The following is a 12,671-nucleotide window of genomic DNA, read 5'->3' as shown; positions in this document are numbered from 1 at the left end:
ATGTAGAATTCTCAAGTCGCACAGAAAAAAAGGGTTGTTGAAGCTATAGATTGTATTGAAAACATACCTACTAGTAATGAATGAGCATGCTCGCCACTACTTGATACTCGATCGATTATAGGGATGCTTGGGTACTCTCGCTACTCGATCGAGTATCGCGGGTGCTCGAGCTTCATGCTTGAGTCATTGCCCTGCATGTTTCGCACATGTTAGAAAGCCAATAAACATGTGGGGATTGTCTGCCATGCACAGTTATTCCGTAGCCATATTGGCAACTGACACTACTGTTATTGGACAGCGGCAACGCTTCATCGGGTCTCATATACAGTAAGACTCTGTAATGCGATGCTCGGTACACTCTCCTCTGGAAGCAGTTAAGAGAGAGTTAATCTAGGAGGAAGAGTTTAGATTAAAGCAGGTATATCGGCAGTGTATAATTGCTATTGCAGTACTTGTATACCACTGCTGCACCATTAAAATATAAGTCCTTTTCAGCGCTAAATACAGTCCTTTCTGTAGTAAATCCACTGTTACCTGCATTTAGTATAGGGATAGCTGGTGGAGGAGGGACAGTTTTGAATCGGACGCATAATGGTAGGGTTTATTGCTTTACAGTCCTTGTATAGGTATACAGCTGCTGCAACCTAAAACCAAGGTCCTTTTCAGGGCTACATATTTTCTTTTCCTTATTAATACCATAAAGTTTGCAAGCATATATTATATAGCTAATTTAAAATGTGCAAGGTATGCAGTAAGGGACCAAGAAGTGGACGTGCTGCTGATGTTATATGAATAGGCCGAGGCCAGGAGGCAGGTGTAACTGTACCTGCTGCTGGAGCACAACAAAACATGGTCATCTGTGAGACCTAGCTTTCTGTCCCACTTTGCAGTGTGGCATGGGACACCACTCTTGAAACCAGAACAGAGCAAACAGGTGGTCGGTTGGATGGTAGAAAATGCTTCCTGTATTTTTCCCAGCACCACCCTGTCTTCCACATGGTCCAGTGTCACAAGCCATGTGTCTGGACAAAATAATCTTCACCCTGATCCTTCTTCCTCCCACCATGGAGAGTCCCAGGAAACAAGTCATCCCACACTCGGACACTCCAAACAGCTCTTTACATTTCCATTTATTGATTTTGGCCTCTCGCCCTACATGTTTCAAGAAGGACATGAGAACATTGTGTGTAGTAATGCTTAAATATTTGAGCAGCCTCAGTAAGAAGAAGGCAAAGGTGGGTCATGGCAATTAGTGTCTCATGAGGTAGATGATGATGAGACACAGTTGCCAACAAGTGATGTTGTTAAGTCATCAGGAAGACCAGAGTGCGGAAGTGGTAGATGAGGTGGTGGATGATGAAGTCACTGATCAAACCTGGGTAGGTGCGAGGAAAGCAGGGCAGAGGGTGTGTCATTTGCAGAACCACAACAGGCAAGAAGAGGCAGTGGGGTGGCCAGTGGGAGAAGGTGGACAACTGTTCCCCAGAGCTCCAACAATCAGCAAGTTTCCAGGTAAAGATTTAGGGGTTTCACAGTCTGGCGCTTTTTTTAAGAATGTGCAGACAATAAAAGAACGGTCATTTGCAATCGGTGCTGTACCAAGATTAGCAGTGGCCTGACCACTATCAGTCTGATCACCACCAGCATGCTCATGCACCCGACTATGTGGGACCAACGCCTGGGTCCACAACCAGGGTCTGCAAGTGACACCATTGTCTCTTTCCCTTTGCAGCATGCTTGCCAATCCCCTGTCCAGGATGCAGGCGCAGATGCCTCCTGCCATGCACCTGTCGTTGCACATTGGTAAGCACCATAAGTAACCAGGTCCAATTCTTTGTCCCAGTGTAGCATTCAGCTATCCCCATACTAGGCCATGGAAGGCAAACAAAAATAAGTATAAAAATTCCCATCTGACAATGCTGGCGGCAGAGGTTATATTTCCTTGTGCAACCAAGGAGGAGAGATGAGTAAGACACACACCTGGTCCAACAGAGGCAGGGAAACACTATCAAAGGTCTGAGATAGTTTCATTAGACCCTCTCAGCATCCTGTCCATGATGCGCGGGGAAGCCTGACAAGGAGGGAAAGGTTTTGGAAGATGATGAAGGAGTAACTAGCTGACCGTACCAACGTCCTCCATGTCTTCATTACTATTTTGCTCTGACCGGCCATTTCTTTTCTTAATATTAGTTCTACGAGATGTTTCCCTGGGTGATGCGGTATATTCCTGGGAGACACCAGAAGATCTTTATCTGTCTGAAAAATCTCATTCAGTTTGTGGAAAAGAGAGTTGAAATTAACAAAAAAAATTTTTATGAGAGTAACCCCCGGAGTTATGCTGATGCCTTTCTCACTAAAATGGAAAAGGTAAATATGAAAAAGAAAGAGTACAGCACTCTCCCAGCCGATCACTGCAAAAAATGCAAGCGGCTTATAAAAAGCTACCTATTGAACCAGTTCTACGCCCAGGTGGTGAGCATTTTTATTTGTATGTGGTATCCCATTATGGTATTTTTGCAGCCCCCATCCAGGTATTTGTGCTCCCCAATCATGTTCCCCCATCCTGTTATGTGCTGCCCCCATCCTATCCTGATATGCATGGCACCCCTCATCCCCAATCCTGGTATGCATGGTACCCATCACCCCCAATCCTGGTATGCATGGCACCCCTCATTCCCAATCCTGGTATGCATTGCACCACTCATCCCCAATCCTGGTATGCATGGCACCCCATCACTCATCCAGGTATGCATGGCCTCCTCATCCCTAATCCTGGTATGTATGTCCCCCTCATCTCCAATCTTTGCATGTATGGCACCTCTCATCCCCATCCTGATGTGCATGGCACCCCTCATCCCCAATCCTGGCAGGCATGGCACGCCTCATCCCCAATCCTGGTATGCATGGCCCCCATCATCCCCGATCCTGGTATGCATGGCACCCCTCATCCCCAATCCTGGTATGCATAGCACTCCTCACCCCTATCCTGGTATGCATGGTACCCCCTCATCCGTATCCTGGTATGTATGGTAGCAATCATCCCAATCCTGGCATGCATGGCGCCTAACATCCTGGTATGCATGGCTCCCTCATACCCAATCCTGGTATGCATGGTACTCCATCCCTAAACCCTATCCTGGTATGTATGGTACCCCTAATCCTGGTATGCATGGTACCCCTAATCCCTATCTTGGTATGCATGGCACCCCATCCCTCATCCTAGTATGCATGGTACCCCTCATCCCTATCCTGGTATACATGGTACCCCTCATACCTATCCTGGTATACATGGTACCCCTCATCCCTACCCTGGTATGCATGGCCCCCTCAAATCCCTATCCTGGTATGCATGTTACCCCTCATCCCTATCCTGGCATGCATGGCACCATTCATTCCCATCCTGGTATGCATGGCACCCCTCATCCCCAATCCTGGTATGCATGGAACCCCTCATCCCCAATCCTGTTATGCATGGCACCTCTCATCCCTAATCCTGGTATGTATTGTACTCCTCATTCACAATCCTGGCATGCATGGCACCCCTAATCTCCAAACCTGGTATGCATGGCACCCCTCATTCCAAATCAGGTTTACATGGCACCCCTCATCAGAAACCTGGTACTCATGGCACCCCATCCCTCATCCTGGTATGCATGGCCCCCTCATCCCCAATCCTGGTATGTATGGCACCCTCATCCCCAATCTTCGTATGTATGGCACCCCTAATCCTCATCCTGGTATGCATGGCACCCCTCATCCCCAATCCTGGTATGCATGGCACCCCTCATCCCCAATCCTGGTATACATGGCCCTCTCATCCCCAATCTGGGAATGCATGACCTCAGTCATCCCCAATCCTGGTAGGCATGGCACTCCTCACCCCTATCCTGATATGCATGGTACCCCCTCATCCATTTCCTGGTATGATATGATACACCTCATCCCAATCCTGGCATTCATGACGCCCCTCATCTTGGTATGCATGGCTCCCTCATCCCAGATCCGGGTATGCATGGCCCCCCTCATCCCCAATCCTGGTATGCATGGCACTCCTCACCCCTATCCTGGTATGCATGGTACCCGTCATCAGTTTCCTGGTATGTATGGTACCCCTCATCCCAATCCTGGCATGCATGGCACCCCTCATCCTGGTATGCATGGCTCCCTCATACCCAATCCTGGTATGCATGGCCCCCTCAGCCTTATCCAGGTATGCATGGGCCCCTCAATCCCATCCTGGTATGCATGGAACTCCTCACCCCTTTGCTGGTATGCATGGTACCCACTCATCTGTATCCTGTTATGTATGCTAACAATCATCCCCAATCCTGGCATGCATGGCACTCCTCATCCCTATCCTGATATGCATGGTACCCCATCCCTCAATCCCATCCTGGTATGCATGGCACTCCTCACCCCTATCCTGGTATGCATGGTACCCCATCATCGGTATCCTGGTATGTATGGTACCAATAATCCCAATCTTGGCATGCATGGAGTTCCTCATCCTGGTATGCATGGCTCCCTCATAACCAATCCTGGTATGAATGGCCCACTCAGCCTTATCCTGGTATGCATGGGCCCCTCACTCTCATCCTGGTGTGCATGACACTCCTCACCCTATCCTGGTATGCATGGTACCCCATCCCTCATCCCTATCCTGGTATGTACTTTATGGTACCCCTAATCCTGGTATGCATGGTACCCCTAATCCCTATCTTGGTATGCATGGTACCCCTCATCCCTATCCTGGTATACATGGTACCCCTCATACCTATCCTGGTATACATGGTACCCCTCATCCCTATCCTGCAATGCATGGCCCCCTCACATCCCTATCCTGGTATGCATGGTACCCTCATTCCTACCCTGGTATGCATGGCACCCCTCATCCCCATCCTGGTATTCATGGCACAGCTCATCCCCAATCCTGTTATATATCGAACCTCTCATCCCCAATCCTGCTATGAATGACACTTCTCATCCCGAATCCTAGTATGCATTGCACTCCTCATTCCTAATCCTGGTATGCATGGCACCCCTAATCCCTAATCCTGGTATGCATGGCACCCCTCATTCCAAATCTGGTATACATGGCACTCATCATCCCAATCCTGGTACGCATGGCACCCCATCCCTCATCCTGGTATGCATGGCCCCCTCATCCCCAATCCTGGTATGTATGGTCCCCTCATCCCCAATCTTCGTATGTATGGCACCCCTCATCCTCATCCTGATGTGCATGACACCCCTCATCCCCAATCCTGGAATGCATGACACTCCTCATCCCCAATCCTGGTATGCATGGCACCACTCATCCCCAATTTGGGAATGCATGGCCCCCCTGATCCCCAATCCTAGTATGCATGGCACTCCTCACCCCTATCCTGGTATGCATGGTACACACTCATCCATTTCCTTGTATGCATGGAACTAATCATCCCAATCCTGGCATGCATGGCGCCCCTCATTCTGGTATGCATGGCTCCCTCATACCCAATCCTGGTATGCATGGCCACCTCTACCTTATCCTGGTATGCATGTGCTCCTCAATCCCATCCTGGTATGCATGGCACTACTCACCCCTAACCTCGTATGCATGGTACCCCCTCATCCGTATCCTGGTATGTATGGTACAAATCTTCCCAATCCTGGCATGCATGGCACCCCTCATCCTGGTATGCATGGCTCCCTCATCCCCAAACCTGGTATGTATGGCCCCCTCATCCCCAAACTTGGTATGTATGGCACCCCTCATCCTCATACTGATGTGTATGGCACCCCTCATCCCCAATCCTGGTATGCATGGCACCCCTCATCCTGGTATGCATGGCTCCCTCATCCCCAAACCTGGTATGTAAGGCCCCCTCATCCCCAAACTTGGTATGTATGGCACCCCTCATCCTCATCCTGATGTGTATGGCACCCCTCATCCCCGATCATGGTATGCATGGCACCCCTCACACCCAATCCTGGTATGCATGGGCCCCTCATCCCATCCTGGTATGCATGGCCTCCTCATCCCCAAACCTGGCATGTATAGCCCCCTCATCCCCAATCTTGGTATGTTTATGCACCCCTCATCCTCATCCTGATGTGTATGGCACCCCTCATCCGCAATCCTGGTATGCATGGCACCCCTCATCCCTAATATTGGTATGCATGGCACTGCTCATCCCTAATCCTAGTATTCATTGCACCCCTCATCCCAATCCTGGTATGCATGGCACCCCTCATACCCAATCCTGGTATGCATGGGCCCCTCACTCCCATCCTGGTATGCATGGCCCCCTCATCCCCAATCCTGGTATGTATGGCCCCCTCATCCCCAATCTTGGTATGTATGGCACCCTTCATCCTCATCCTGATGTGTATGGCACGCCTCATCTCCAATCCAGGTATGCATGGCACCCCTCATTCCTAATCCTTGTATGCATGGCACCCCTCATCCCTAACAATGGTATGCATGGCACCCCTCATACCCAATCCTGGTATGCATGGTACCCCTCATCCCCAATCCTGGTATGCATGGCACCCGTCATCCCTAATCGTGGTATACATATCACCCCTAATCCCAATATTGGTATACATGGCATCCCTCATCCCCAAACCTGGTATGTATGCCCCCCTCATCCCCAATATTGGTATGTATGGCACCCCTCATCCCCAGTCCTGGTATGCATGGAACAACTTATCCCCAATCCTGATGTGCATGGCATCCATCATCCCAAATCCTGGTATACATGGCACCCTTCATCCCCAATCCTGGTATACTTGGCCCCCCTCATCCCCAATCCTGGCATGCATGGCACTCCTCGTCCTCAGTCCTGGTATGCATGGCACCCCTCATTCCCTAATCCTGATGTGCATGGCACCCCTCATCCCCAATCCTGGTATGCATATTAGTTCTCATCCCTCAATCCTAGTATGCATAGCACCCCTCATCCCCAATCCTTGTATGCATGATACACCTCATCCCCACTCCTTGTATGAATTGCACCCCCAGCCCCAATCCTTGTATGCATGGCACCCATCATCTCCAAACCTGGTATGCATGGCACCCCTCATCTAAAATCCTGGTTTGCATGTCACTCCTCATCCCCAATCGTGGTATGCATAGCACCGCTCATCTCCAATCCTGGTATGCAAGTCACTTCTCATCGTCAAACCTGGTAGGCATGGTACTCCTCATCCCCAATCCTGGTATGCATGGCACCCCTCATCCCCAAACCTGGTATGCATGGCACCCCTCATCCCCAATCCTGATATGCATGGCACCAATCACCCCCAATCCTGGTATGCATGGTAACTCTCATTCCTAACCTGGTATGCATGGCACCCCTCATTCCAAATCTGGTATACATTGCACCGCTCATCCCAATATTGGTATGCATGGCACCCCATCTCTCTTTCATGGTATGCATGGCCCCCTCATCCCAAATTTGGTACACATGTAACCCCTCATCCAAATCCTGGTATGTATGGCACCCCTCATCCCCCGATCCTGGTATGTATGGTCCCAAATCCCTCTTCCTCGTATGCATGGCTTCCTCATCCCCAATCCTCGTATGCATGGCTTCCTCATCCCCAATCCTGGTATGCATGGCACTCCTCATCCCCCAATCCTGGTATGCATGGCATCCCTCATCCCCAATCCTGGTATGCATGGAACCCCTCATCCCCAATCCTTGTACGCATGGCACCCCTCATCCAAATCTGGTATATATGGCACCCATCATCCCATTCCTGGAATGCATGGAACCCTCATACGCAATTCTGGTGTATATGGCCCCCTCATCCCTAATATTGGTATGCATGGCACCCCTCATCCCCAATAATGGTATGCATGGCACCCTTTATCCCCAATCCTTGTACACATGGCACCGCTCATTCTAAATCTGGTATACATGGCACCCATCATCCCAATCCTGGTATGCATGGCACCCCATCCCTCATCCTGGTACGCATGCCCCCCTCATCCCCAAGCCTGGTCTGTATTGCACCCTTATCTCCAATCTTGGTATGTAAGGCCCACCTTATCTCCAATCCTAGTGTGCATGGCACCTTCCATCCCCAATCTTAGTATGCATGGCACCCCTCATCTCCAATCATGATATGCATGGCACCCCTCATTCCCAATCCTGGTATGCATGGCCCCCCTCATCCCCAATCCTGGTATGCATGGCCCCCCTCATCCCCAATCCTGGTATGCATGGCACCCCTCATGCCCTATCCTGATATGTATGGCACCCCATCTCTCATCCTGGTAAGCATGGCCCCCTCATCCACAATCCTGGTATGTATGGCCCCCTCATAATCAATCTTGGTATGGATGGCAGCCCTCATCTTGGTGTGCATGGAACCCCTCATCCCCAGTCCTGGTATGCATGGTTCCCCTCATCCCCAATCCTGGTATGCATGGCACCCCTCATCCGGAATCCTGGTATGCATGGTTCCCCTCATCCCCAATCCTGGTATGCATGGCACTCCTCATCCCCAATCCTGGTATGCATGGCACCCCTCATCCCCAATCCTGGTATGCATGGCCCCCCTCATCTCCAGTCCTGTTATGCATGGCACTCCTCATCCCAAATCCTGGAATGCATGGAACCCCTCATCCCTATCCTGGTTTGCATGACACCCCATCCCTCAACCTGGTATGCATGGTACCCCTCATCCCTATCCTGGTATGCATGGTCCCTCATCCAAATTCTGGAATGCATGGCCCCTTCACATCCGTATCCTGGTACTTATTGTACCCTCCTCCCTATTCTGGTATAGATGGTACCACTCATCCCTATCCATGTATGCATGGCCCCTCACCTTCCAATTCTGGTATGCATGATACCCCCTCATCCCTATCCTGGTATGTATGGCACCCCTCACCCCCAAATCCTGGCATGCATGGTCCCTTCACCCCACAATCCTGGTATGCACAGTCCCCTCACCCCTCAATCCTGGTATGCATGGTCCACTCACCCCTCATTCCTGGTTTGCATGGTACCCCTCATCACCAATCCTGATATGCATGGTACCACTCACCTCCCAATCCTGGTATGCATGGTACCCCCTCATCTCTATAATTGTTTGTATGGTACCCCTTCATCCCTATCCTGATATGCTTGTTTCCCTCAAAACCCAATCCTGATATGCATGTCACTCCTCACCCTCCAATCCTGGTATGTATGTACCCCTCATCCCCAATCCTGGTCTGTATGGTACCTCTCATCTCCAGTGCTTGTTTGCATGGCACCCCTCATCCCCCAATCCTGGTATGTATGGTACCCCTCATCCCCAATGCTGGTATGCATGGCACCCCTCACCCCTCAATCCTGGTATGCATGGCACTCCTCATCCTCAGTCCTGGTATGCATGGCACCCCTCACCCTCCAATCCTGGTATATATGGAAACCCTCATCCACAATGCTGGTACGTATGGTCCCCTCATCCCCAATTCTGGTATGTATGGTCTCCCCATCCCCAATTCTGGTATGCATGGTCCCCTCACCCCCCAATCCTGGTATGCATGGTGCCCTCTCATCCCCAACCCTGGTATGCATGGTACCCCCTGATCCCTATCTTGTTATGCATGGTACCCCCTCATCCCTATCCTGTTATGCATGGTACCCCCTCATCCACAATCCTGGTATGCATGGTACCCCTCATCCCTATCCTGTTATGTATGGTACCCCTAATCCGTATCCTGGTATGTATGGCACCCCTCACTCCCCAATCCTGGTATGCATGGGCCCCTCATCCCCCTATCCTGGTATGTAAAGCACCCCTCACCTCCCAATCCTAGAATGCATGGTCCCCTCACACCCCAATCCTGGTATGCATGGCCGCCCACATCCCTATCCTCGTACGCATTGTACCCTCATTCCTATCCTGGTATACATGGTACCCCTCATCCCTATCCTGGTATGCATGACCCCTCACCCCCAATCCTGGTATGCATGATACCCTCTCATCCCTATCCTGGTATGTATGGCACCCCTCACCCCCCAATCCTGGTAAGCATGGTTCTCTCACCCCCCAATCCTGGTATGCATAGTCCCCTCACCTCTCAATCTTGGTATGCATGGTCCCCTCACCCCCCAATCCTGGTATGCATGACCCCTCATCCAAATTCTGGTATGAATGACCCCCCCCACATTCCTATCCTGGTACACATTGTACCCTCATCCCTATACTGGTATACATGGTACCCCTCACTCCCCAATCCTGGTATGCATGGTACCCCCTCATCTCTATACTGGTATGTATTTTACCCATTCATCCCTTTCCTGATCTGCATGGTCCCCTCACCCCCCCAATCCTGGTATGCATGGCACCCCACATCCCCCAATCCTGGTATGTATGGCACCCCTCATCCCCAATTCTGGTATGTATGGTACCCCTCATCCCCAATGGTGGTATGAATGGCACCCCTCACCCCCCAATCCTGGTATGTATGGTACCCTTCATCCCCAATGCTGGTATGCATGGCACCACGCACTCCCCAATCCTGGTACGCATGTCACTCCTCATCCCCAATCCTGGTATGCATGGCACCTCTCACACTCCAATCCTGGTATGTATGGTACCCCTTGTCCCCAATGCTGGTACGCATGGTACCCTCATCCCCAATCCTGGTATGTATGGTACCCCTCATCCCCAATCCTGGTATGCATGGTACCCCTAACCCCCCAATCCTGGTATGCATGGCATCCCTAACCCCCCAATTCTGGCATGTATGGTCCCCCTTTCCCCAATCCTGGTATGCATGGTCCCCTCACCCCCAAATCCTGGTATCAATGGTGCCCCCTCATCCCCAATCCTGGTATGCATGGTACCCCCTCATCCCTATCCTGTTATGCATGGTACCCCCTCATCCCCAATCCTTTAATGCATGGCCCCCCTCATCCCCAATCCTGGTATGCATGGCACCCCTCATCCCCAATCCTGGTATGCCTGGCACCCCTCATCCCCTAATCCTGGTATGCATTGCACCCCTCATCCATATCCCTGTATGCATGACACCCCATTCCTCATCCTGGTATGCATGGTACCCCTCATCCCTATCCTGGTATACATGGTACCCCTAATCCCTATCCTGGTATGCATGGCCCCTCATCCTAGTATGCATGGCCGCCAAAGATACCTATCCTGGTACGCATGGTACCCCTTATCCCTATCCTGGTAGGCATGGCACTCCTCATCCCCATTCCTGGTATGCATGGCACCCCTCATCCCCTAATCCTGGTATGCATGGCACTCCTCATCCCTATCCTGGAATGCATCAGACCACATCCCTCATCCTGGTATACATGGTCCCTCATCCGAATCCTGGTATGCATGGCCGCCACAGATGCCTATCCTGGTAAGCATGGTACCCCTTATCCCTATCCTGGTAGGCATGGCACTCCTCATCCCCAATCCTGGTGTGCATGGCACCCCTAATCCCCTAATCCTGGTATGCATGGCACTCTTCATCCCTATCCTGGAATGCATCACACCACATCCCTCATTCTGGTATGCATCGTCCCTCATCCGAATCCTGGTATGCATGGCCCCCACACATACTTATCCTGGAACGTATGGAACCCCTCATCCCTATCCTGGTATGCATGGCACTCCTCATCCCCAAACCTGGGATGCATGGCTCCCCTCATCCCTATCCTGGTCTGCATGACACCACATCCCTCATCCTGGTATGCATGGTACCGGTTATACTTATCCTGGTATGCATGGCATCCCTCATCCTCATTCTGGTATGCATGGCACGCCTCATCCCTAATCCTGGTATGCGAGGCACCCCTCATCCCCAATCCTGGTATGCATGGCACCACTCATCTCCAATCCTGGTATGCAAGTCACCCCTCATCCCCAATCCTGGTATGTATGGCACCCCTCATGCCCAATTCTGGTATGCATGGCACCACACATCTCCAATCCTGGTATGCATGGCACTCCTCATCCCCAATCCTGGTTTGCATGGCATCCCTCATCCCCTAATCCTTGTATGCATGGCACCCCTCATCCATATCCTGATATGAGATGACACCCCTCATCCCTATCCGGGTATGCATGGCACCCCTCATCCCTAATTCTGATATGTATGGCACCTCTCATCCCCAATCCTTGTATGAATGGCACCCCTCCTCCCCAATCCTGGTATGAATGGCACCCCTCATCCCCAATCCTGATTTGCATGGCACCCGTCATCCCCAATCCTGGTACGCATGGCACCCTTCATTCCAAATCTGGTATACATGGCACCACTCATCCCTATCCTGGTATGCATGGCCCATCATCCGAACCCTGCTATGCATGGCCCCCCACATCCCTATCTTGTTACGCATGGTACCCCTCATCCCTATCCTGGTATGCATGGCACCCCTCATCCCCATCCTGGTATGCATGGCCCCCCTTATCCCCAATCCTGGTATGCATATTAGTTCTCATCCCCCAATCCTAGTATGCATAGCACCCATCATCCCCAATCCTTGTATGCATGGTACCCCTCATCCCCACTCCTTGCATGAATTGCACCCCCAGCCCCAATCCTTGTATGCATGGCACCCATCATCTCCAAACCTGGTATGCATAGCACCCCTCATCTAAAATCTTGGTATGCATGGCACTCCTCATCCCCAATCCTTGTATGCATGGTTCCCCTCATCCCCAAT

The 12,671-nt window shown here is 51.2% G+C and overlaps 1 protein-coding gene across 2 annotated transcripts in view; it reads left to right on the top strand.

The window, feature by feature from the left end:
* LOC141155002 (cytochrome P450 2B4-like) overlaps positions 1 to 12,671 on the top strand; it is an 80,587-nt gene that overhangs the window by 47,735 nt on the left and 20,181 nt on the right. For both annotated transcript variants that reach the window (XM_073641593.1, XM_073641592.1), the window contains one exon: positions 2,191 to 2,367. In XM_073641593.1, the coding sequence (XP_073497694.1) occupies positions 2,191 to 2,367 (177 nt within the window). The remainder of the gene's footprint in view (positions 1 to 2,190; positions 2,368 to 12,671) is intronic.

The sequence above is a fragment of the Phyllobates terribilis genome, unplaced genomic scaffold (assembly GCF_046119375.1).
Source record: "Phyllobates terribilis strain yellow unplaced genomic scaffold, ASM4611937v1 Scaffold_7__3_contigs__length_470593459, whole genome shotgun sequence".
Taxonomy (NCBI): Eukaryota; Metazoa; Chordata; class Amphibia; order Anura; family Dendrobatidae; genus Phyllobates; species Phyllobates terribilis.
This window is presented reverse-complemented; position numbering and strand designations above follow the sequence as displayed.